The 27,821-nt window shown below is 37.2% G+C and overlaps 1 protein-coding gene across 5 annotated transcripts; it reads left to right on the forward strand.

Annotated features, from left to right (window-relative positions):
- Window positions 1-3,134: 3,134 nt before the first annotated feature.
- On the forward strand, window positions 3,135-26,998 carry Slc16a4 (solute carrier family 16 member 4). Of its 5 annotated transcripts, none has more exons than XM_077109875.1 (9): window positions 3,135-3,271; window positions 4,067-4,186; window positions 9,551-9,683; window positions 11,528-11,671; window positions 11,856-12,017; window positions 14,332-14,832; window positions 17,150-17,361; window positions 18,655-18,748; window positions 26,278-26,998. In XM_077109875.1, the coding sequence occupies exons 2-9, from the start codon at window positions 4,100-4,102 to the stop codon at window positions 26,454-26,456; spliced, it is 1,512 nt and encodes a 503-aa protein (XP_076965990.1). In that variant the 5' UTR covers window positions 3,135-3,271; window positions 4,067-4,099; the 3' UTR covers window positions 26,457-26,998. The 5 variants fall into 5 exon arrangements, with proteins under 5 accessions (XP_076965990.1, XP_076965991.1, XP_076965994.1 ...); XM_077109876.1 differs by having other exon boundaries at window positions 11,937-12,017; XM_077109879.1 differs by lacking the exon at window positions 14,332-14,832.
- Window positions 26,999-27,821: the final 823 nt, after the last annotated feature.

Genomic DNA, 27,821 nt, shown 5'->3' on the forward strand with positions numbered 1-27,821 from the left:
TTTAGTCCACAGAACTAAAGCTGGAGTATGGTCTTTCTCAAGACTGCTCCTTTGATGACTAATTTTATAACTTGAGATGCTAAGATATTTAGTTAAACATTATTCTGGGTGCTTGCAAGGGTGTTTTTGGATGAGATTAACGTCAGAATCAGTAAAGATTGCCTTCCCAAATATGGGTGGGCTTCATGCAAGCCATTAAAAACCTGAGTAGAATACAGAGCTTGAAAATCATTCTTTGAGCTCTGGGAAATTGGTTTTCTGCCTTCAGACTCAAACTTGAACTGAAAATTGTATCATTGGTTCTCCTGTCCTTTGATTTGAACTGGAACCATACTATCACTAGGTCTGCAGCTTCCTGGGTATAGATCTTGGACTTCTCAGCCTCTATAATCATGTGGGTTAATTCCTTATAGTAAATCAATATCTCCACCCCCTACCACCATCCTAGGGAATATTTTATTATTTCTCTGGAAAACATAAATATATTGTCCCTCAAGTGTTGTGTTTTTTGGCAGTACTGGGTGCTTTACCACTGTGCCACAAAACCAGCCCTTTTTATTTTTTGAGACAAGCTGTCGCTAAGTTGTCAAGGCTGGTTTCAAAGTTGAGGTCTTCTTGCTTCAGCTTCTGAGTGGCTGGGACTCCAGGTGTGTGCCATAGTTTCTTCAGGTTTGATGATTCAGTAGGCCTTCAAAGGACTGAGCATTTGTACTAATGTTATTTAATACAGTAAAAGGATACAAAGGAGAATCAACCAAAGGAAAAGGTTAGATGGGGCATGTCAAGAAGAAACCAGGCACACGCTTCCAAGAATCCTCTTTCAGTGAAATCATAGAATGTACTTAATTCCCCTAGCAGTGGGTTATAAGTGTGAAATGCCACCAACCAGGGAAGCTTGTTGGAGATTCAGTGCCCGATGGAGGATGGTCACATAAGCACTTTCTGCTCAGCACATGCTAAATTTCCAGAGTTCCAGAGAAAAGCAACTGCCCAGCATAAAACATGTTGTTTGCACATTAGGCACAGTGCACCTTTTAGGGAATAGTGGGAATTCTACTGAATCTAAGTTCCCAGATGCCAGGCAGAGGCCAACTTTTTAAGACCTTTCACTTTTTAAGACCTGAATCTCAGGCCAACTATGTTAACTCTTTTCTGCATAAGGAATGAATGAGGACACATAAAGTTTCAGTTAAAAAATTAAAATCTCTTAATTCTAGGATGTAGCACTGTATTAAACACTTAAGTCACTAAGGGTTAAAAATTATTGATGGGCTATATTTGACAAAGGAATCAGGGTAATAGTGGTAACTTAAGAAAACATGCTGTATTCTTGCTGAATAGCTTTAGGGCCAAGACTAGGTTTGAGGCTGAGGGAATTATTTGTTTATGTAAAACACCCTACATGCTTTAAGTGGATTGCAGATTGGATACAGATGCCAAAATGTTAACTAATATCCCAAAGGTGGATTTATTTATTTATTTATCTATTTATTTCTTCTTCTTCTTCTTCTGAGGATTTAACCCAGGGGTGCTTTACCACTAAGCTTCATTCCTAGTTTTTTTTTTTTTTTTCCTCTTCAATTTTTTATTTTCAGATAGGCTCTCATTAAGTTGCTCAGGGCCTCAATAAGCTGCCAAAGCTGGCTTTGAACTTGAGAGTTTCCTGCTCCAGCCTTCCAAATTGCTGGGATTATAGGCATGTACCACCACACCCAGCATAGTTTAAGAATGCTTACCAACAGTAGCTCCATCAATAAGCAATAGATGGTTAACATAGTCACTTTATATATATATATTGTTAATCCTCACAGCAACCTTGAAAAATAGTATTTCCCACAAATGGAATCAGTAAAGGTAACTTTTCTAGAGCTTTAATGCTTAAAAAAATGGCAAAGCTGACATTCTACCAAGTTTGCAATTCCCATTACATGTAAAAGCTTCCTTAGGTTTGGAAGGGCTTATCTCTGGGACTTTGCTGCTTTCTTAGACTCCCTGTTTGCCACATTTCAAATCTGTCCCCAGCCTCGGGAATCAGACCTCTCTATCAATATAAAGCATAGTTTGATCTCATCTTGTGATTAGAACCAGAGAGCCTTGCTTTAAAAAAGCAACAAGTGTGCCACCAAAAAACCCAAATACAGTCCTACAGATGTTTACTAAAAATGTTTTCTGGAGTGTGTGATTAACAAAGAGCTCTCTGAAAAGCATTCTCCCCTTTCCTTTGGGTTTTGCCTTTTGCTGAATGTTTATTTGATCCCTACCACCAGCACCACATAATTGCATAATCTTTCCATGGTTACACTTATGGAGCATTTTCCCAAACAACTAAGCTTTTTCATTAAAAAATATTATAGTAGGGCTTTAAAAGGTTGAGAAACCCCTTGCTTTTTAAAAGGGAACATGCAGAATTTCTGGATACAACAAAAACACTTTGGCCTAAAATACACCCTGGTTTACAATCTGGAATGTTGATGTAGGGAGATGAAAGGCAATTTCCCGTTGGCCTTTTTTTTTTTTTTTTTGTAGGGTGCAGTAGAAGGAAAGAGGAATAGAAAGTTGAACTGTCCCGGTAGTTTTCTAGGAGAAATAGCCTTAATCCAAAATTCAATAAAAAAAGCTTCACTGATATTACTGTAAATATACTCCTTTTATGGGAGGTATTTGAAGTTAAGATATGTAAGTATAAAAAGAAAAGATTAAAATAAGACCTGAAACTCCAAATTTGTATCCAGAACACAAAGGATCACACAGTCTGAATTTACTTAAGACTGCCTCCCCCACCCCCCCTTAGTGCTGGGGATTGAGCCAAGGCCTTATACATACTAAGCACTCACTCCAACCCCCATGATTGTCATTTGTGGTCCAGAAAATGTATCTCCCACCTCTAAGAGCAAGTCTAGATAATCTCCCTCAGGAACCTCTGGAATGTGCATTAGAATCCTAAAGCCCCAACCCCCAGCTTTGAGCAGTCACAGAAAGGATTTTGCCCTTAGTTTACTTTTGATCCCACAGTGAAAAAGTCTACCTTCTGAGCAAGGGGTGGGTGGAGGGCAGGCCTGAGATGCTCTCAAGTTACAGCCTTTCCTCCTCCCCTCAGGAAGTAAAGTCCACCGGCAGGAAAGCCTCAACTGGCTCTGCCCTACAATGCTCACTTGTTTTCACAGTGCAGCGGAATGAAAAAGAGTAACTTTCTACGAAATAAGTCTGATTTATTTTTCCTCCTAAATTGCCTTGTCTGCAGGGGATTCCTTTGGAGAGCACAACATCAAAGGTAAGGTGGAAATGGGATTGTATGCTGGGTTGATTTTCTACAAGGAATGAAATGACCAGCATATCTTCCTGTCCAGCTTGCTCACTGGACAGCCATTCAGCACACTGCTGATTCTCCTTTCTCCAGAAAGAAACTGCCTGCTTTCAAACTCAGCGGGAAATAACAAGTGCTGCACCCCTTCCTCAGAACATTTAGATTTTCTTTTCACCCTAAACACATTTTATTGAACTCTTCCTGAGGAGGTAGAGAATACCTCATTCCTCAATGCTTTAGCATTTCTCCCCTAAGAACAAAAACAGTCCCAGTAGGACCATAAGACCATCATCATTCCCAAAAGATCCATCTCAATACAGCACCCTCTACTAAACAAGTCATGTTTCAGTTTCCCCAACTGCCCTTTTCAACTTTTTTCTTCTGATGCAGGATCCATTAAAAGAACAGGTATTGCACTTGTTGTCATGTCTATTCAGTTTCTTAGAATAGCAACAATTTAGCAAGTGCTTTATAAAAGTATTTCCTACCCTCATCCTGCCACCTGGCCCCTTATTTCTGTAGAGTCAATAGTTTGCTAGAGGACCAGGAGGATGACACACAGCTTCTAGAATTAGCTTGCGGCCCAACGAAGAATCTTGTGCACAATTGGAGGAGAGGCCACTCAACAATCAGGGAGGTCAGGCTTTATAGTTAACTAAATCCTTAGTTATGTCAGACACGTGTAAACAGTGAGTTTACTGTTTACCACAGAGTTTAAAGGGTTAGATCAGTTTCTTATCAACTGTCTTGGATCTGTCATAGAGATCTTCCTGCACTTAAAACAGAGGAAACATCATGCTGAAGAGGGAGGGGAAAACCCCATATTACACTAAAACCTTGGATGGAGGATGGGGATGGATGATTGTGTTTCATTTTTTCCTGGTAAGTATCTGCTTTCCTTTTCAACTGCCTAGAATTTGGTGGAGAAAGCCTCAGAGTGGCCTAACAAGATCACTTAGAAAATCCTTAGTATGTGAGTGGACAGCAGGCCAGGAACTGTTCATACTGCCAAAGTCAAGAGGCCCATGCTGGGCCAAAGAGAAAGCTGAAATGTTCCCCTTGAGTAAAAGCCAAGGGCTTCTATCTAGTACTCTATTCTTCTTACCATTGCTTAAACCTAGCAAATGCTCCTGTCATGATCAGCAGGCTCTACCTTGGCTACATGGTAATTAGGATTTGGGGACAATGATACTTTTAATCATCATAGATGTAGCACTAGGCAGTGTTTAAAAAGTGCCTGGCTCAGCCCAGCATGAACATATAACCCTTTCACTGATAGGGATGGGTACATTTCCTCAGTTCAGCCTGTTGCTTACTTTCCAATCTCCCACTCCCAATAACCATAACTTAAACTAGAATTAGACCCAGTGCATACTTGATTTGTCTGGAAAGGAAGGACATTGATTCCAAAAAGGAAGATTATTTTTCTCCTGCAGCCATAAGTAACTAGACTAGGCATTCCATTTTATAAGTTAACTTCATTCCCTCTTTCTTCCTTTCAAGGTTGCTAAATGATAGTGGTGATGTATGCCATCCATGTATCTATTCTAGAAAGTTGGTAAATCCTATCATAGCTGTGCCCCAAACAACCCTGCACAGCAGCACCAGCTCCACATTTTTTTTGGGGGGGGTACTGGGGGCTGAATCCAGGGGTGCTTTACTACTGGGCTATATCCCAAAGCCCCCCCCCCCCTTTTACTGTGGGACTGAGGATTGAACCCAGGGCCTTGTGCATGAGGTAAGCACTCTACCAATTGAGCTATATCCGCAGCACTGCACTCCTTCAAAAGACTTTTGAATTTTTTTTTTTTTTTGGAGACAGGGTCTAAGTTGCTGAAGCTGGACTTGGATTTGTGATCCTTCTGCCTCATCCTCCCAAGTCACAGGGATTATGGTCATTTGCCATGATACCTGGCTTCCACAAATTATTATGTGTCCAAGGTCTGCTCTATTAACTTTGGAGATGCATTCACACACATGTCCTCTATCTCCTAAAGCAGCCCCTAGCCATGGGAGCACAGGTCTTGATGACAACCTGATATCCACAATGTGGACAACTAAGGTATCTATGAATATCAGAGATGGAAAACATCATGCCCTCTCCCTAGTGACAGAGCCGGAAGAACAGAGATACCCGGCAAGATTTATGTAATATGAAATTCATAACAAATATAGAACTATCTAATAAATATTAGCTTCATTACCAAAGGATATGGAATGTTTCTTACTAATACGGAAACCAAGGATGCCCTACATCTAAGAGCCCTTTCTGGCGAGGCCACTTCCTAAATCATATTCAGCAGTGTTATGTGTACATTGTTAGGAAGAGTCACTAGTTGTTCCACCTTTCTCCCCACCCTTTCATATATTATCCTCTATGGCTAGGAAATTACTTGATCTTACTTGCTGGTAAGAAAAGCTGGCTAATAACCAGATTAATAAACAATGCCTTATTTTGGGAGTGATGCACAAAATATATCAAGATGTTAACAATGAGAGGGTAAGTGCTCACAGTGGTAATGTGGATCCTTAAAGGACTATGCTTATAGTTCTGTATGAATCACAAGAATATTTCCCTGTAACAAGTTAACTCCTGAAAACTAAGTGAAAAATAACTGAATATGCTTAAGGAAGCTCTCTACTTAAAACAGGGGCAGGGGATGCTAATTTACTACTTATAACTACTTGTATTATGTGTATAACTATTTTCTATATTCAATCTATCTCACTAGACTGAACATTCCATGAAGGCAGGGACCATGCCTACATTGCTCACAAGTGTACACTATTGTACATCTAGCTCTACATCTTCCTGGGACATACAGTAGGTACTCACTAAATACCTGCTAGTGAATGGATAAACTGATAATATAGTTATGAATAATCAAATGAGGGCAGATGAAATCAGAGATGGGTAGGGTCTTGAAAGATATGCTAAAATGTTATTTCTTATCTTGAGGTTATGAGGTGCTAATGAGGAAAGTTAAGTAGGGGATGATGGAATCAGGTTTGCATTTCAGAAATATAGTTCTGGTTGCTGGGTGGATAATGCCTAGAATCAAGGAGATCGATTGGGGGAAAACAATAAGGTGCTGAATAAAGGCAGTAAATATGATCTAAGCAAATCAAGGAGACCTTCAGACTTAACAGTTATTAGATGTTGGGGAGGAATCAAGGAGTCCTGGGTTGCTTGCCTAAGAAGATGATGAATGCAATTCACTGAGTTAGAGGACACAGGAAGAGATGGATATAATGTGAAGATAGCTTGGATGATTTAATATTGGACACTTGAGTCTGAGGGACTTATAACCAAGAAAGTGTTTGGCATGTGTGTACACAAGATTTGCACCATCTGTGTCTACAGCATACATGGTACTTTTAATTTGAGGGTAAAAGATGGGTAAAAGTATCAGGGAGAGGAGGGACTAGGACAAATCTTTGGAAAACCTTATGTAGAAAATGAATCTGATAGCCCACTGAGCAAACAGAGAAGCACTAATCCAGAAATTTTCAGAGAAAATGATATGCAGAAGCAGCTAAAAGGAAAAATATGATCGAAATGACAATTATATGAATTAGTTTAGTAGTAAAGAAGTCTCTGGTAACCTTGATAAGAGCCATTAGGGTAGAGTGATGGGACTGCTAGGACTTCAGCTTCAGTGGAGAGGTAGCATGAGAAGAAGTGGACACTCCTAATACTCTTGTTTAAAAGCTTGTAAAGGCCAGGATAAATTAGGATGGTATTAGATGGAGACAAAGGGTAGAAAGAAGTGCTTTGTTGTTAAATAAAACTAACTCTGACAAAACCTGGTGCTGATTCCAGAATGGGTTACTGAGGCTAATTCAACTCCTCTCAAAGCCAATTAGAATGGTAGGGTTCGGGAAGACCTGTAGGTGTTCCTATTGGGTTCAACCCAATTACCATCTCTTAAAAACAAGCCAGGAATGGTGGGGAACTCTTGTAATCCCAGCAACTCAGGAGGATGAGTCAGGAGTTCAAAGCCAGCCTCAGCAACTAAGCAAGACTTTATCTCAAAAAATAAAAAGAGCTAGGGATATGACTGAGTGATTAAATGTACCTGGGTTCAATCCCCAGTCCAAAAAATAAATACAAATTAAAAATATTTTTTAAATAATAACAAAAAAAGGCAATGAGGGAATATATAATTTCTAGTTTTGGGTGTTTTTTTTTTTTTTTTTTAAACCAGGAGTTGAATCCAGGGGTGCTTAACTATGAGCCATACCTCCAGCTCTACCCCCTTTTTAATTAAGTTTGAGAAAGGGTCTCACTAAGTTGCTGAGACTGGTTTTGAACTTGCAATCCTCCTGCCTCAACCACCCAACACTAAAATTACAGTATGTGCCACCGTGAGCAGCAAGGATTTTTGTTTTACTTGGGGGTTAGCCGTTATTTCAATCTCATATGGGCTCTGGTAAAGGAAAACCCACCAACCTTGGTCTAAGGCATGTGATTAAGCTCACAAATCAGATTTATGTAATCTTTGTCAATTAAGGGAAAACATAGACCTTAGGAAAGGTCTTTAATTTTTTTAGTTGAAATAAAACAAAAGATGGAGGTATCAAGTTAAGGGAGTGGGACAGATGGATGCAAGAGTTCTGCCCTTGACCTTCTGATACACAATGAAAGACACAAACTAAGTTTTGAGAGACAGATTGTAGCTATTTACAGTTGTTATAACCAGAAATCAAGCACAGACTAAAGAGGAAAGGTACTAAACCACAGGCCTGTAGCTAGCCAAATTTGAGCAGATAAGAACACAAGTCAGCACCCTGTGGACACCAGAACAGAACCCACATCCACAGAAAAAAGAAAGCTTATTTTGCAGAATGACACCTCACTTGAGTGCTCTTTGCTCATGAGAGAACACAATCTGCTTTAAACTAAGAAACAAGTTGAAACTTGTATTTCCTAGCTTGATTTTCTTCATAGAAGTGTTCTTGGAAGAAAATTATGGTTATAAATGGCCTGAATTGGGGAACTGATTGTCTTTTTTTTTTTTTTTTTTAACTTTTGAATATCGAACCCTGATGTCCATAGCACTTTGCTTTCTAAATAAGTGAAGTTGTAAAGTTTTGGCTGGGCACAATGGCACACAAATGTAATCCCAGAAGCATGAGATACTGGGGCAAGATTGGAAATTCAAGGCCAGCCTGGGCAACTCAGGGAGACCCTGTCTCAAATAAAAAGGCTGGAGATGTAGCTGAAGTGGTACAGCACCCCTGGGTTCAATTCCCTCTGCTGGAAAAAAGAAGAGGAAGAGGAGGAGAAATAGCTTTTCACTGCCTCCAAGCTAATCAGAATTCCAACAAAAAGTATTAGTAGTCTATAGAAAACAGGCCTCAAAAGGAGCAGTTCTTCTTATGGAGGGAACGATAGGGACAAACAGGAGGATTAGGTGGGACAAAGAAAAAGAATGGGGCACAAGACCAAACTATAAGGTGACCATACATCCCTATTAAACTCTGCTATGTTGCTATAATTAAGCACTGTCATTCTCAAAAGTGTTTCAATTTGGAGCCCAGCATGATAGCACATGGCTGTAATCCCAACTACTCAGGAGGCTGAGGCAAGATCATAAATTTGAGGCCAGCCTCAGCACCTTAGTAATAAGATCCTGTCTCAAAAAGGGCTGGAGATGTGGCTAACTGGTAGGAACACCCCCCTCCCCACCCCAAGTTAAATCTCCATTACCACCAAAAAAATAAATAAGTGTCCCAATTTGGATGTTCATTCTAATTATATATCATGTGAAGGAGGGTACTTAGCTTAGGAGCAAAGTTAAAACAAAGCTAGACTAAGGACTGCAGGAATAATTGCTCTTCAACTATTGAAGAGCAATAATTACCACAAAGATAACTGGAATAGCTGCCTTTAACAGATGCCAAGAGAATTGGACAGTAAAGCAGTGGTGGTTTTGAAGTCAGTCCATCTGAGTACACATCTCAGCTCCTGTAACCCCACCTTGAGAAATTTTCACTTCAACTTTCTGTTCTCTAATACAATATTGACCTATTCCACTACATTGAAGAGGTACTTTCATGTAGCATGCTTAACCACTCTAAATAGGAATGACTCTCCCCCAAAATACAAGATATGTAATGAGGAACCAATAAGGCAAACCAGCAAATACTAGACAGAGCAACAGAACCTCTAGCAGCTGTAAACTCCCCTCTACTGGATTGCTCAGTATCTAACTTGGGATATTTTGGTCTGTTTTGATTTAGGTAAATGTGTTTGTGATGGGGATGACCAAGACTTTTGCAATTTTCTTTGTGGTCTTCCAAGAAGAATTTGAAGGCACTGCTGAGCAAACAGGTTGGATTGGATCCATCATGTCTTCACTTCGTTTTTCTGCAGGTATAGTTATCAATAAGCTTGCTGTCCATGGAAAAGGACCACAAAAAGCAATTCCATGAAGACTCTTCTGTTAGTCCTTTAAGACTTACATGTTGCTAACATTCAGGTTCACTTATTAATATATATTACTATGTAATGCTGAGTAAGTAAGAGATGGCAATGTTTATCATTCACTTGGTACCAAGTTGGGAAAATTATACAGAAAAGGTCTCATTGAGTGGCTTAGGGCCTCGCTAAGTTGCTAAGGCTGGCTTTGAACATGTGATCCTCCTGCCTCAGCCTCCCAAGTTTTGGAGATTACAGGCATATATCACCATGCCCATCTTCAATTATTTAATTATCTGGTTCAATTTTTTTTTAGTTGTATATGGACACAATCTCTGTATTTTATTTATATGTGGTGCTAAGAATTGAACTGAGTGCCTCATGCATGCAAGGCAAGCACTCTACCACAGCGATAGCCCCAGCTCCGCTGATTCAATTTTTTATGCCTTATTTTCTTCCGGTCGGGCAAAGCCTTATTGTAAGTCCAATGAGCCAGGCTCTCAACCTAAAGTTAGAGCATTAATCATCTAATCACATTCAAAACAAAACACAAAACCAATTCTTCCTCCTTTATGATTAGTATTCAAACTTATAGTTAGAAGCCACTTAGAAGTTACTTGGTCTTGGCTGGGGATTTGGCTCAAGCAGTAGTGAACTCGCATGGCATGCGTGCGGCCTGGGTTCGATCCTCAACACCACATACAAAGATGTTGTGTCCGCCAAAAACTGAAAAATAAATATTGAAATTCTCTCTCTCTCTTTAAAAAAAAGAATAAGTTACTAGGTCTTTAAAGAGTGTACATTAACACTCCTCATTGTTTCTTTAAGATAAATTCTAAATTCCTATGCACTGAATTCCCAGGTTGAGTGAAATACAAATATTTTAAAGACTTATTTACAAATAACATAGAAAGTAAAAATTCACTTTTTCATCTGCATGATATTTCTTGGAGACTTTGTCAGTAACTGGAAAATATCTTTTCCTTCAGAAATCTTTGTTCATCACAAAGAAATGTATACCTAATATTTTAGGCAGATTTCTATAGGTATTAGACAGTTTGAATTTTACTGTATGTTTATTAGACATTAAGTGATCAGGGATTTGTTTATTTCCTTTTTCAGTTTTGAAGAAATTTTATTTACTGATTTCTAATAAATTAATCCACAATAATAATAATAAAGACATTTATTAGACCCTTACCTTATTCTAGATTCTGTATTAAGGAATTTTAATTGGTCCTATGTATTGTGAATATTTTATTTGTGTTTGGTATGTGTCTTTAATCCTTAAACATAAAAATATACAGAGTCTTTAAAAATTATGTAATAAAATAAACCAGTCTTTCATGGTTTCAAAAAAAAAAAAAAAACAAAGCAGCCATCTAGTAAAAATCTCATATTGTGGCAGTTTTATAATGCATTTTCAATAAGATTCCCAACAAACCATCTTACTATCCTTTTTTAAAAAACTTTTCAGAGGGGCTAGGGATGTGGCTCAAGCGGTAGTGCGCTTGCCTGGCATGCGTGCGGCCCGGGTTCGATCCTCAGCACCACATACAAAGATGTTGTGTCCGCCAAAAACTAAAAAAAAAAAAAAATATATTAAAAAAAAAAAAAACTTTTCAGAAAGCAAAGTAGTGTGAACTAGTAATGTTTAAAAAACCCAATACAAACTTTTTTTAAGGATACATAATATTCCAAAGTAGAGTTTTTTCCTTCTTTCATTTAAATCACACATCAGAGAATAAGGGATGCTAAAGCATGTTTATCTAGCATTTGCCTCTCTTTCTTCTCCTAAGGTCCCCTGGCTGCCATAATTTGTGAAATACTTGGAGAGAAAACTACCTCTATTCTGGGGACTTTCCTTATTACTGGTGGCTATCTCATCAGTAGTAGGGCTACAAGCATTTCCTTTCTTTGTGTGACTATGGGACTTCTACCTGGTGAGTAAACTGTAAACAGAAGACTATAAGAGATGGAACAGGAACCTTCCCTTCTACTACCTTTGGGTCCTGAACTCCTAGTTACATTATGAGATCCAGAATATCTCATTGCACTAAATCACATATTAAAGTAATTAGTAAAATTAGATAAAGTTTAATTCCAAATTTCTGGTTTTTCTTTAAGGTTTGGGTTCTGCTTTCTTGTACCAAGTAGCTGCTGTGGTAACTACCAAATACTTCAAAAAACGATTGGCTCTTTCTACAGCTATTGCCCGTTCCGGGATGGGACTGACATTTCTATTGGCACCTTTTACAAAATTCCTGATAGATCTTTATGACTGGACAGGTAAGTCAGTCTAGGTTTCTAAACTATCAGTTCTGCAAGGTTTAATGTTTAGTTCTCTTCATTTGATGACTAGAATGATATAGATTTCAAGAGCAATTGATTTCAAAAGATATTGGCATAGTATGTGCAAGGTCCTAGGTTCAATCCCCAACATTGCAAAAAAAAAAAAAAAAATAAACCAGGCACAAGTGGTGCACCTGTAATCCCAGCAGCCTGGGAGGCTGAGGCAGGAGTATCAAGAGTTTAAAGCCAGCTTTACCAAATTAAGCAAGGGAAGCAACTAAGTGAGACCCTGTCTCTTTAATAAAATACAAAAAAGGACTGGGGATGTGGCTTAGTGGTTGAGCATCCCTGGGTTCAATCCTTAGTACCAAAAAAGAAAAAAAAAAAAAAAAAAAAAAAAAAAAAGCTTGAAACATATTGCCAGAGAGGAAATGAGCATATCTATAGTAAAGATGCTCCTCTTCCTTTGAGAATACTCCACAGAAGAATCTTGAAGCTGGGTGTGGTGGTATATGCCTATAATTCTAGTGACTCAAGGCTCAGCCAAGAGGATTGTGAGTTTGAGGCCAGACTCTGCAACTTGATGAGACCCTTCTCAAGATAAAAAAATAAAAAGCACTGGGGATGTAGCTCAGTGGTAAAGTGCCCCTGGCTTCAATCACGAGTAATAAGAAAAATAAAATGAAATAAGATGAGATCTTGGGCAACCTGCTGATTTTGTCAGTTCACACAAGTATCTCAGAATTCACCAGAGTTCAAACTCTGAGAAGATGGAGGGTACTCTGTGCAGCATATTTTATTTTTATGTGTGCTGAGAATCGAACCCTGCGATGGCAGTGACATCCTGGAGAAACAAGGCTTCCTCCTTTCCCCATCTCCCTAAAACATTTGCTTTTTATATTTTCCCTTTGAGAAGAAAAAAAAAAAATCTGGCTGGGCACAGTGGCACACATATGAAATTCCAGCAACTTGGGATGAGTGAGGCAGGAGGATCTGAAGTTCAAGGCCAGCCTGGGCAATTCATGAGAACTTATCTGAAAATAAAAAGGCTGGGGATGTAGCTCAGTGATAGAGTATTTCTGGGTTCAAACCCCAGTGCTGGGGGTGCAGGATTCCGGGGGAGGTACAGGAGATGGAGTGGGAGGGGATAAGAAAAATCTGTATTTTAAAAATCCCTTTCACTAGACTACATAGGATGAAACGGAAAAAACATTTTTTGTAAAAAGAATATAATGTTCTTTAACAGTTAATCAGATTACCTATTATTTTGTGGAAGTGAAGACTAAAGCCAGGAGCACTCAACCACTGAGCTACATTCTCAGCCTTCATTTTTATCTATTTTTTTTTTTAAATAATTTTTAGTTGTAGACAGATACAATGCCTTTATTTATTTATTTTTTATGTAGTGCTGAGGACCGAAACCAGGGCCTCACACATGCTAGGCAAGCACTCTGCCACTAAGCCACAACCCCAGCCCCATTATTTTTATCTTGTGGACAAGATCTCAACTTTCCAAGCTGGCCTCACACTTGTGATCCTCCTGACTCAGCCTCCCAAGTAGTGGTATTACTGTTGCCTGGCTAATATACGTGTATATTTTATCTACACAGTGGTTCAGTTGACTCTTTCCTTTCTAAAGTAAAAAAAATTATTCAGCTGACAAACTCATGAGAAGAGCTTAAGGCCTGTTCTCACTCACTAGACACACCATACATGAAGTCACAGCTTTGGTCAGGAAACACTGAAATCAAATAAGAGCAGTTATCTGTTCTCTTTCAAAAAAGTGTTTTATTTTTTAGTATTTTAAAATATTTTTTTTAGTTTTAGGTGGACACAATGTCTTTATTTTTATGTCGTGCTGAGAATCGAACCCAGTGCCTCACACATGCTAGGTGAGCGCGCTACCACTTGAGTCACATCTCCAGCCCTCAAAAAAAGTTTTTAAAATGTCAAGACAGAAGGCTGTCATCTTTTCTAACGCTGTTTCCAAATGCTTCCTATCAGTGTACTTTCTGGTTTCTATGTCCAAAGGACTCCATTGTTACAAAGATACAGCATTACATTTAGGAAGCAGAGTATGTTTCCAAAAATTATCTGAACCTATGAACAAAAATTATTGTGAACCAAGAGGTTTTTTTTTTAAGAATTTTTAAAAAAATTTATTTTTTAGTTCTTGGCGGATACATCTTTGTTTGTATGTGGTGCTGAGGATTGAACCCGGGCCGGATGCACGCCAGGCGATTGCGCTACCGCTTGAGCCACATCCCCAGCCCCAGAGGTTGTTTTTAATGTCTCAATTTCTTCTGTTTAGGTGCCCTTATATTATTTGGAGCAATTGCATTGAATTTGGTGCCCTCAAGTATGCTCTTAAGACCTATTGATATCAAAAGTGAGAACAATTCTGACGTTAAAAATAAAGGTGGCAGTTTGTCTTCAAGTGGTCCAGAAGCACAGTGTGGAAGAGAAACACCATGCTTCAATGAAGAAGAGTTTTCCATCAAGCATAGTACTATGCAGAAAGCTGGACAACCTGCTAAAACTACAAATCAAAGTGAAGAGTTCAACAATGGGCCTGACAGGAACCAATTGTTACTAACCACTAATGAAGAAAGTTACAAGAAAAAGGCTATTTCGTGGAATTGCAAACGACTCTTTGATATATCTCTTTTTAGGAATCCTTTCTTCTACATATTTACCTGGTCTTTTCTCCTCAGTCAGTTAGCATATTTTATCCCTACCTTTCACCTGGTAGCCAGAGCCAAAACACTAGGGATTGACATCATGGATGCCTCCTACCTTGTTTCTGTGGCTGGTAAGAAAGCCTACTTTAACTTCCTATCTAGAAGGAAAAATGAACTTGGCTTTAATAAAATTTATTTAAAAGATCAATAAAAAATCCAAGCCAGATAGATATGATGGCGCACACCTGTGCGCAGTGGCTCAGGAGGCTAAGGCAGGAGGATCACGAGTTCAAAGCCAGCCTCAGCAACCACAAGGAGTTAAGCAACTTAGTGAGACCCTGTCTCTAAATAACACACAAAATAGGGCTGGGGATGTGGCTCAGTGGTTGAGCGCCTCCATCCCCGACACCTCCCCCCCCCCAATGCCCCGCCCAAACAAACAAAAAAGGACAAAAGTTGCAGGAAGGCCAAAAAAAAAAAAAGTTTTTTGAAGCTAACGGGAGTTGTCAGGGTTTTTCCCTGCACATATTTATCTCTGTACTTTGTACATACACTCAGAGCTCTAACTACCCAAGTCTTAACTCATTCTTATGTGTCTGACCTAATAGATATCCACTCTATTGGATAAATACCAAATTTTAAAGAGCTGGTGCTTGCTGGGCATGGTGGAACATACCTGAAATCTCAGCAACTTTGGAGGCTAAGGCAGGAGGATCACAGGTTCAGGACCAGCCTCAGCAACTTAGTGAGACCCTGAGCAACCTAGCAAGACCCTGTCTCAAAAATGAAAATAAGGAAGTCTGGGGATGCAGCTCAGTGGTCAAGTACCCTGGGTTCAGTCTCTGATACCAAAAATAAAAACATAAAAAAATTGGTGCTCAGTGGCCACAGCTACTCCAGGAACTAGAGAACCCCAGATATTCATTATAGTGCAGGAGTTGAAAGGATTGATTCTGGAGCTTGACTTCCCAAATCCAGGATTGTGCTTATTAGTATTTTTTAACTATTTGACCTTGGACAAGTTACTTGCCTTTTCAGTGCCTCAATTATTTCTTCATCTGTGGTATAGGTATAATGACACCTGCCCTTGTAAGGTCATCAGGATTAAAAGTGTAATGTATATAGAGGCTAGCATGGTGCCTGGCCCACAGTAAGCATTCAATGATGTTAATATTTGTAGATAGGGCTGGGGATATGGTTCAGTGGTAGAGCACTTGCCTAGCATGAGCAAGTCCCTGCATTCAATCCTTAGGACCCCCAGGGGCAAAAATTGTAGCCAAGTATTATTTCCCCTTAAAATAATAGAAAGACAGAAAAATATGGAACATAGTCACCAGTGGATTAGCTGACATTAAGGAGGAAATAGTTCTAATTATCTGGAAATTCACAATAATTCAACAGTAACTTTTCTTACTAAATTCTTTGAAAATTTACCAAGATAAAAGATACTCTGCTTCAGTCAAGTAATGTTGTATGCACAAGAGAAAATGCCTGGCTAAAATAATTTTTCTGTACTACAATGTCTGGCAGAATCAAGTTAGATCATATTAACTCTAAACAATGGAACCAAAAGTCATAATATACAATCCCAATATGTACCCTAGAAAATGATAACTGATAGCACCCATTTTTAAATTCTTTTTAATGAAAGAGTTTATATATGAACCATAGAAAAGAATGTGAAATTGAAACAACTGGAGTTCACGCTATTTATTCTTAGTGAAAATCTCAGTGTTTACGTTATATCAGCTTCTAATAGGATAAAGGGTTTAGAATGCTGTACAATGAAATGGAGTGAAAAAGAATGTGGTTCTTAAATTTTACTTATGATAGCTCCAATGTTCCAAATATAATCTCCCTTTTCTAAAACTTCTTACATATTTTCAAGTTAAGCATAATAACCTTGGGAGATCCTTACCCCTAAAGTTTCATAATCAATGATAAGAGTCCCAACATCTATGTTGTTTTAAACTTAAGGCTTTATTAATTTATTCCCCAATCTTCCACCACTTAACTTCCTTTGGACACTGACCTAAGAGTCGACTAGTCTTTTAGAAATCTCACTTCCTCATTTCTGAGACTTCTTAGAGGAAGGAACTGCAAAGCCCCCTGAGCCCAGGGTCCTCTGTAACCAGGGATTCCCAGTTGGGTGTTGTTCTTTCTAAACACAATCAGAAACACAACCTGGTAACTTAATGGTTTCCTACTCAACTATGAAGAATACTTTTTGGCATTTCTGTATGTGTCTGGAGTGTTTGGAATGTGTGTAAATCATAGATCTTATTGTGGAAGACAAATGAAACCATCCCCTCCACCCCCACCCCCATATCCCAGAGTAAAGATGGGGATCATATTATTTGAAGAAACAAGATGCCTTGTAATTCACATTTTTCAAAGGGGTTAGGAAAATGAAATCAGGATTTCCTAACACTTTCTATGTTGTTCCAGGTATCATTGAGACAATCAGTCAGCTTATTTCTGGATGGGTTGCCGATCAAAACTGGATCAAGAAGTATCAATACCACAGGTCTTACCTCATCCTCTGTGGAATCACTAACCTGCTTGCTCCTTTAGCCACCACATTTCCACTACTTATGACCTACACCGTCTTCTTTGCCATCTTTGCTGGTGGTTATCTGGCACTGATACTTCCTGTACTGGTAAGTAGACATATCATTAACATTGTTAAACCACTTAGTACAAGTAATAGTAATAATCTCTCCAAAAGAAAATGTATTACAATTAAAAAAAAAAAAGGCTCAAAAATCCTGTAACTAGCTATATCCTGTCTAGTTTTTCCTCTTACCTTTGAGGGGAGGGAGGGTGAGAACTAGTTAGTTGGGACAGAAAAGGAATGACAGCAAGAAAGGGCTCAGCAGGATTCCATTTTCCCTATCCATCTCAGGTCAGTTTTGCATTCTTTCTTCTCCTTCAGCTCCAGGAGTCTTTAACTCCTAGGCACAATGTAAGTTCTCAGAGAACTCTTCAAGAGAAAAGGGGATTTTCTGAACAGTGTGGCTTTTCTCTTGGTGAGATTATTGCCTTGGTCCTGTGTACTTTCAGGTTTTTTAAATCTATCTATCTACCTACCTACCTATCTATTTTTAAGTACTGGGGATTGAATCCAGAGGTGCTTTACCAGTAAGCTATATTCCCAGCCTTTTCTTTTTAAGACAGGATCTCACTAAGTTACTGAAGTTGGCCTAGAACTTGCAATTCTCCTGCCTTAGCTTCCCAACTTGCTGAGATTACAGGTGTATGCTACTGTACCCAGCTCCCCTGTTATCACCTCAAATGGAACTGTGTTCTTGGGACTGTTGGGAAACCCACAGGTTCTTCTTAAAACCAGGTCCTCGATATGCTGGAAAACAATCCCTAAGACATTTTTGGCCTGATATTACCATTAGCGTAAGTGCTATAAGGACACTGGAGGCAGCTCAGGCAAAACTCCAAATTCCTAAAGCCAAAATCAACTCTTTGTAATATCTTATTTCTTAAAACCTATGGTACTTGGCTACAGTAGATTTGGGAGTATCCCTGTCAGCTCAGATTGTAAATTACCATTTCCTTACAGAGATTAGTAAAGGTTCAGGGAAAGAAAAATACTCAATGACTCCCTGTCTCAAAATAAAAAATAAAACCAAGCTCAGTGATTAAGTTCCCCTGGGTTCAATCATCCCTAGACCAAAAACAAACAAACAACAACAACAAAAAAAAAAACAACCCAGAACTAAATTCCCAATAAACTGAAAACACTGCCTACCTACCAAAGTTACTATTCCCTACTTGATCTCTGCTTTCATTATACTGGGGACAAAAACGCCATCCAAACTACCTCAGAAGTCAAAATATTCAGTCTGAGACAACATAAACAGTACTTGCCCCTTTGTAAGTTCAGATATCTATAGAATTTTATCTTTAATATGGCTAATGCTGAATTCTAATGCCTGCAGGTTGATCTGTGTAAGAATTCAAGAGTGCACAGTTTTTTGGGACTTGCTGGTTTCTTTGCTGGGATTGCTGTCCTTTCGGGACCACCTACAGCAGGTAAGAGCTGAGCCACATTCTGAACAAGTTTTAAAAGCAATAAAAGAAAACACTGATCCAGGATAAATGCTAACATGTAATGACAGTATAGGTTAAAGAAATGGAATCTTAAGTATCTAATCTGCTCCATCACTATGACAGGAAAATCTGCTGTTTATCCAACAGATGTCCCCTACGAAATTTCTTATATTCTTTTCAGAATTTTAGAAACAGGAAGTATGTCTGCAAATCTAGGGAGGCAGTCCAGAGTTTTGTCTCGAAGATTCATGATGTTTTAGGAAAGAAGATCAACCATGAGCATCTTTTATAAAAATAAGAGTTACGCCCACTGACTTTGAAGGCTACAAACCTGATACCTTTGTTCTCTGATGTGCCATATAGCCATCCAGGGTCTGTATTTCAAAGAGGAAGGGAAAGGGAGGCTAGCCCTTCATATTCTATCTGTAGCAATAGTGGGAAGATACTTGACCTAAAGGGCAGAATCTCTGTGGAGAGGATATCTGGGGCCACTGGTAAAAATTACAAGTTCATATAGTATATATTTGGGAGTTCTGATTAAGTTAACTTTAGGGCTAAAGTGTGATTTTACACTCCCCTTTTAAAAAACTGGATATTTTGTGCTTACTGAACAATTCATCCACAACCACTAAAATTCTGACTACTCACACGGTAATATTTGTAGGAAATAGTCTTAAATGTTAGTTTCTTACACACCATAGGGTCTCTCTTTTTGTGTGTGTGTGTGTATGTATGTGTGTGTATGTATGTGTGTGTGTGTGTGTGTTTGTGTGTGGTGCTGGGGATTGAACCCAGGACCTTGTGCATGTGAGGCAAACACTCGACCAACTGAGCTATATCCCTAGCTCTCTTAATATATTTGTACAAATTACTATAACATGAACCGCCAGTTACCTACAAAAAAGGAATTTAGACTAAAACTAAATTTTGCTGCTTTCAGTCCTGAAATGAGACAGAGAAAGGGTGGATTTTTCTGATCTTGCCTACCATCACTTCTTAAAAATTAAGTTTTATAATGTTACATTTGTCTCTCTTACTATTAGAAAAGGGAATTAGTAGTAGAAAAAGAACATAAACTTATAACAGGAGGGAAAAAAATACACCATTATCTGAGATTTAGTTTAAGTATACTCTAAACATAAAATCAACTGCCTTATTTACATTTATGAACACACCCTTTCCCATGTTGTTTCTTAGCTTATATTTTACACCTGTAAAGCAGGCCAAAATTTTCAAGTAAAGCCCAGAATTGAGACACACACAGAGGCATACACCTGTAACCCCAGCAACTCAGGAGGCTAAGGTGAGAGAATCACAAGATCAAGGGCACAAGTTGCAATTTGGTGAGACCTTGCCTCAAAATAAAAAATAAACAAAAACTGGGGATGTAGCTCAGTAGTAGAACACCCAGGATTCATTCCTCAGTACAAAAAAAAAAAAAAAAAAAAGCTTGAATTGTTATCTAGGGATAAGTAAAAGGAATCAACATACTAGAATTGCCCAGAAAAGCTACTTTATGGCTAACATCCAGATCAGTGTGGTGCAGAAAATAGTTCAAATATAGTTTGTTGATACATTCTTTCAATTTGGATCCTTCTTTACTGGCTGTCCCAACAGTGGCCTTGAAACTTTTCAAGTTCATTAGGCCAAAAGTATAATGACATAACAGACACCACGACACAGAATATCTTATTCAAATGACAAAGGCAAATAATATAATTACAATATATTTAACATGATACATGTTCTTGTATACATCTTAAAATGTTTAAAGAGTTCAATATATATGAGAAGACAAGGCAAGTTTTGTGGACCCCTGCCTAAAAAGAAAAGGCTGTAGGTGCATATATGGGTCATGAATCAAATTTGTTGTGTCATGATCTTTTTAATTTTATTTAATGAAAAAGAATAGACTACAACAGAGATTAAGAAAGAGGGTTATCTCTTTATTGTGAAACTTTTATTTCATCCACATACACACCTAAGTAATATAGAATGAAACATAAATTTCTTATTGTCAATCAATCAGCAAAAAATATTTGCAAGCCTTTTACTACCCAAAGTCCAGCATACCCTAGAACTTTTTGTGAGGATAAAAAGAGCTCATGATAAATATTTGTATCAATTTTTAGAATATTATTTAGACAATCATAAATTTTATAAATTCTACAAAAAAGTTAAAGGAATAGACTTAATTGATGATAATTTATATATAGATTTTTATTTAGTCCAGGAGTTGTTCATAGTATCACAAACAAGATTATAATATACCAGGATTTCTCACTGAATATAATGTTGTGCCTCTAAGTATCTTGCTGAAGGAAGAAAGTTCAGGAAAGTCCTTATGCTTCCCCCCCATGCTGTTAAAAGTCACTCTTCTGTGAAACAACAAAGGGGACTTTACAACTGCCATTAGATTTGTTTCTAACTTCTGATTCCAATAGCAAATACTGAAGGAACACCAGAAATGTTGATGTAACAGATTAACTCACTTCTCAAAGGGTATGGGCATCTTACTGATGATAAAATACTGAATTATCAACCAAACTTAGATCTTCAGAATTGTGTGAGATTCTCATTTTTTACTTACCTAGATCTGTTATTACCAATTGAAAAAGCTGAAATTCCTATAAAAGATTACAGACATTTTTTCATTAGGAATCTAGCAAACAGTAAATCCTCAGTGGGAACACTAGTTAAAAATGGTAACATTGATTACATAAACAACATTTTTCTCCTTCCTGTATGGAAATGAAAAAAAAAATTCTATAACATATTTACAAATTCAAGGAAATAAAAAGCATATAAAATCCAATAATTTTTAAAACATACTTTTTAGTATTAAAAAATATAAATGAAAATTATTTATATATCTTTCTCAATTCTATGACAAGAAATAAGTGTAGCAACCAAATTCATTATCACATCTTTACTGAAAATAAAGGGATTGAAAAGATGGAATTGAAAACTTACCCTTCCTATACATACTCCTCTGTACAGCGCCACCCTTGCCCACTCCAACCCACAGTCCCTTCTATCCCTTTCCAATATTCAGTGAAAATTTATTTACTAAATATTGAAAGAGAGCCAGAATTAGACTAAGTCAGTTTTAGGGTTGTTCTAGGCTCCCAGACTCAGAAGGGACAGCAGATCTAAGTGTAGGCCAAATGTCATGGCTCATCCAAATGCAACTGCTGTTTTTTGCTGGCAGCGTACAGCATCCAGAACTACACACTAGCACCAAGATGGAAGGCTTGGAAGATTGTAAAAATGAAAAAGATTAACTATTTTAAAACCATATTATATTTTTAGTAGACCTCTATAACAAAAGTAAACCTGCAGAAAGCATACAATAGTGCCATGGGAAGAAAACTAAGTATATAATCATAATCTCCACTATACAAATCAGATGTAAACTATTAGTTGAAATTCCTAATTTTACATTCAAGGCACTTGACATAAAGTTCTGTTCAGTTAATAATAAAACCAAGGGCCGATATTACCTGCCTATAAAATAAAACTGAATGCAGTTCCCCTTGTTCAAATACTACCCATTCCCAACTAACAAGTGCATATATTATGCTAGTACATACTTTTGTATATGTATTTACTTATTTAAATCAATCACAAATAATCACTTGAAAACTCCCTTAAAACACCATAAATATTTGATTATAACTGTATATTCATTCAATAATTATCAAGCTATCAGCACAACATTTTGCTAGATGCCATATGGGATACATAAGAGAAAAGTTACTCTCTCAAAGTCCTTCTGTGACTCTGGGGATTATGGGTATGGTATACAATCTGCCACCTACACTGTCAAGACTTAACACTTAGGAAAAAATCTATAACTCATGAAACTGAGAATTACTGGAATCTACATTCTTCTACTTCATTAACTGGAAATTTGATTAAGCCACTGTAACCTGTCTCTCCATTTCTTACCTTTGATTGAAGATGCTGTAAGCCACGGAACACTAAAGCCCTTAAAATATGTTGAAGGTTATCTCAATTAAGCAGGTGATTTCACAAAAGTGATTTTTTTTTCTCGACACACCCTAGGAAAAACATTTCTAATCCTGAATAGATGCAAGTCAGTTGTAGTCCAGAATACATTAAAGTTAACTAGTTTCTAAAGTAGTAGTACATCTCTTTCTTGTTACTACTTGCCAACCTCATATCTCATCAGAAATGACATGGAGTCAAACTGATAATATTGCACCAACTCTGTTTTATAGGAAAAATATGAAAATCCATTCTTTTATCTCTGTTCCTTTAGATAAGTAAAGATACAAAATAACTCAACCTTTTGATCTGCTATATATCTGTTTGGAGATTGGGGTAAGAATGAGACAAGTGGGAAGACACAGCCAAGTTCTCTGTCCTCCACATGTCCTGAGGAATACATTATACACTGAAGAGGCAAAACAAAATAATCCAAGCCATTTACCTATCTGGTGATTATTTTTCCCCACAAACAACAAAGCCCTCACAGAATTTCACTCTGATCCAGTATATCTAAGATTGATGAATACCTACAAAAACACACAAAAAAATTAATTCTAAATAACTCTCTATTGTGATTCTTAAAAAATATGAGAGAACAGTTAAACCTTTGCAAATATAACACATTCTGCCAAGAAACTGAGCCTCCAAATGCAAATAGAGACCACAATCCCCCCCACCCCTACTGGGAGTTGAGTCCAGGGGCACTTTCCACCACTGAGCTACATCCCCAGCACTTTTTATTTTTGAGACAAGGTCTCACTGAGTTGTTCATGCTGGCCTTGAAATTGCCTTCCTGCTGCCTCAACCTCCCTAGTGGGTAGGATTACCAGTGTGTACCACCAGACCCTGTGAGACCACAAAATTATCATTAAATTATCATAAACTGTTAGACATTCCTGCTTAAAACAAAGATTACAACCATACATAAGGATATGACTTAGACTAATAATTTAAAATAAAATAATCTTTTTACTAAAACTTGTAGCACACATTTTTTTTTTTTTTAACTCCTAGTAAATCTTATTGCAAATTTCTAGTATCAGGCCTTTAGTGAGTTCTTGTCTTAAAAAGGTTTAAATCTGGTAATTCACATTTCCCAAAGTTGTTCCTATCATGGCACATATACAAGATATTTGTATCGCATACCAAAAATAAAAAGACAAAGCTGCTAATAAACAACCAGTGGCTCAATGGATGAGAAATCAACTAATTGTCTCTGTACACCTTGGAGGTTGGCCATTATGCTATATAGTGGTAGAAGTTCTGATTTAAACTATCCAATCACAGAATTCCCAAACACTTATCTGAACTAACATTAAAGACCTCTGAGATTAAAGACCTTCTGGGTATAGTTTATGTTTTAACAAGATGACCGATAGTAAATTTACAATAGTAAGCCTCATACAAAGGATTCAGAACTCAGCTCAGCAACCAAATTCTGAAATATCTGGCAGTATGAATACTTCTTAGGATGTCAAACTTTTAAGCATGTATGGCTTAACTCATAAAATGATGTAGACTGATTTTTAAATACTGACATTTAAAAAAATGAATTTAGAATAGTATATTGAACATCAAACTTGAAATATTATTCTTATTCTCTTTTGCTGACTTTAAGAAAACTGGTTTGGGGGTTGCTGGGAAGAATAGAGGTATTTTGAACTAGGCAGCGGGAAGGAGTACAGAGGTAGAATGAATCAGACATTATTACCCTATGTGCATACATGACCAGTGTGATTCTATATCATGTACAACCAGAAGAATGAGAAGTTATACTCTATGTATGATGTGTCAAAATGCATTCTACTATCATGTTAGAATAAAAGTAAAAATTAAAAACACCCGGTTTGCAAAACTGTTAAAGAAAGCTCAAGCAAATCTTAATTGTTTTAAAATTATCACAGGAAATTGCTAGACATTACTGTTCAAAACAAAGGTTACAACCATGCATAAGGAAATTACTTAGATTAACAATTTAAAATAAAATAATCATTATATAATAAGTATAATTTTATTAGGCATGAATATGAATTAAAATGCATATCAGATGAATCTGATGCAGACAGTCCAGAGACCTTGATGAAATGCTTACAGAGGGCTCTGGCTTAATAATTCTGCATCAGTTGCCAGTTCATTCTTCCTTATGTTGGCTACGTGAAACAATAGTTAGCAAGGAGTGAGGACTCGCATGCATGTATATCATCCTGAATTATTGCTGGTACATTATCTCCTCCTCCTTTTTACATTCACAATGCTTTTGCTATAATCATAAAAAAATCCAGTCTCTGAATACCAACATGTATATATGCTTCCATGTAAATGTTAGAATACAGAGGCTTCTGAACTGCCAATAATTTCTTCTAAAAATATGTACTTAGAAATATTAAACTGTTTAGAGTTGGAAGTACATTTGCATATAGTCATTTCATACTGCTAAAAAAAATGTAGGTATCTAATAAAATCAAATCAAACATACAATCTCCTTTTACTTTAAGTGGCAGACAAAGACTAGTTATGCCAAGTCAATAGACTGGATGTTTTAATACGGATGAAGCTCAAATTTTAACGTTATGGGGATGGGATTGTGGCTCAGTGGTAGAGCACTTGCCTAGCATGTGTGAGATACTGGGTTCTATTCTCAGCACCGCATATAAAGAATTAAAATAAAGGTCCATTGACAACAAAAAAAAAATATTAAAAAAAAAAAAAAAAAGTTGCTCAACCTAAGCCGTTGGAATGGTGCACACTTGTAATCCCTGTTACTGGGAAGGTGGAGGCAGAAGATCCTAAGTCCAAGTCCAGCTTGGACAACTTAGCATGACCCTGTAGCTTGGTGGTAAAGCACCATTAGGTTCAATCCCTAGGTGCACCCACACATTAAAAAAAAAAAAAAAAAAAAAAAATTTTAGATTTCAGGAGGAACTCCTTTAACCAGTTTGATCAATCAGCTCCTTCTCATACATTCTCATCACTCGAGCCTTCCCTTCATGGTTAATAGCTCTCTCCCCATTAAACTTCAAGCTCTGTGAGGGCAGAGGCTATGTCTCTTTGGGCTCCATATCCTTTAACACAGTACACTGCCAGAAACACAGTAAGTACTCAAATGTTTGTTCAAATACAAGGAGGTAATTAGTTCTTGCCTTTTTCTTTTGGAAAATAATAGCAATTCATGATTCTTTTATTTTTTAATAGTAGTATGCTAATAAAAATTCACCATAAAATGAAATGGTATGTGCTCATTTTCTTCAACTTCCAGTGTAAGGTTGGAGATGAGTTCTAAGTCCATAATGACTTGTGCAGATGTAAGTCCTTAACTCAGATGAAACTGATTTAACTTCATCAATTAGAAATAAGGTATAAAGCTTGAATAACTTTCTAATGGGTCACAAATCATATTGGCAAGTATAAAAGGTCCCTTCCTTTGAAGTGGAGGTCCTGGCTGAGAATTACTAATGGAAAGATTTGCTTTACTAATAGAAACCATTCTTTCTTTCCAGGCTGGTTATATGATCGTATGCAGACCTACACAGGCTCTTTCTACTTCTCTGGCACATGCTATCTCCTTTCTTCAGTTTCCTTTTTCTTTGTACCATGGGCTGAGAGATGGAAAACCAAACAGTCTGACCAGAAAGACAGAGAACTACAATCAAGTGAGAACTTACAAAAGAAAATCTAAAGGAATAAGTCAGTGAAAACCAAAGCTTGGGAAGAAAAGCTCCCTTGTTTGTAAAATAAAAAGGTAAACCAAGTAGTTTGGAAGACTCCATCTTGTTTTATCATTCTAAGGAACAGACATTACTAAGAAAATAACAACACCAACTTTAAAATTAATCAGTTGAAGCACCAACCTTAGGTATTACATGAAATCAGTGGACTATATAATAAATTAACCCTCTCAATTGTGCCATAATTTGGTCACTAAAATATATGAAGATGAAAACTTTTTTTATTAAAGAAGAATGAAATACAGCCATTGGTTAACTAGAACTTTGAAATCTGAATATTAAAACCTTGCTTAGTGATGGAATGGTACCATCCCTCCACCTCTACCCCAAGTTCATCTTGTCTATCAACTAGAAGAAATCCTTGTTTTCTTTTTATTACTTTGTTAAATTTCTATGATAAACATGTATTTCTAAGTAATAAAAAATAAAAATTGCTTTTAAAAACCCACAAAACCTTCATCTCAGGATCTTCTGCATGGGAGTTCCTACCCATCTAAACCATATATTTTTTCACTTCATCTAGTTATCTATAAAATAGTCTTGTTAAAGTTCTAGATGTCTCTTCAGAACTACAAGTTTCATATTAAAGTTGAATAAGTGATTTAATGGACATATATTTAAATTAAAATGTTTATTTTATTTTATGTGAAAAAATTATGTTTTTTTGATAAGATCCCATACCTTGCTACTCCCTATATAAGCACTGTGCCTCCTACACTCCCAGCTACCTATTTTTCCCCACCAGGTACATTCTCACCTACCATTTACAATGTGACTAGCTCAAAGGCTCACTACTGTGAAAAGCCTCCCCCACCATCCGGAGTACTCTTGAGCTCACATGTAAATCTTTTCCAACAGTCTACATGATTAACAAGATGGATGATGTTTATTAATCTCAGTATTCTGCAAGACCTAGCATGAGCTTTGGAACAAATCTTGAATGAAATTTTATTTCAGACTTATTTAAAATGTTGGTCTTTCCAACATTTTAAATAAGTGGCACATAACAGTAATCCTAACAACTTGGGAGGCTGAAGCAGGAGGATCACAAGTTTGAGGACTAGGAAACAGCAAGACCCTAAAAAAAAAAAGAGCTAGGGATGTAGCTCAGAGGTAGAACACCCTCTGAATAAATACCACCTCTAAATAAAATGTCTTATTTAAAATGTAGTTTTTATATGTAAATGTAGATGTCTGATTTAGCCTACATTCACATGTAAATTGATTAATTCAAAACAAAACAAAAAAAATCCCCCTTCACACAAACAGCAAAAATAGTGAGATAGTAAAAAAAAAAGAAAAAAAAATCTCAGTTC

Source organism: Callospermophilus lateralis, chromosome 7 (assembly GCF_048772815.1).
Source record: "Callospermophilus lateralis isolate mCalLat2 chromosome 7, mCalLat2.hap1, whole genome shotgun sequence".
NCBI classification, from domain to species: domain Eukaryota; kingdom Metazoa; phylum Chordata; class Mammalia; order Rodentia; family Sciuridae; genus Callospermophilus; species Callospermophilus lateralis.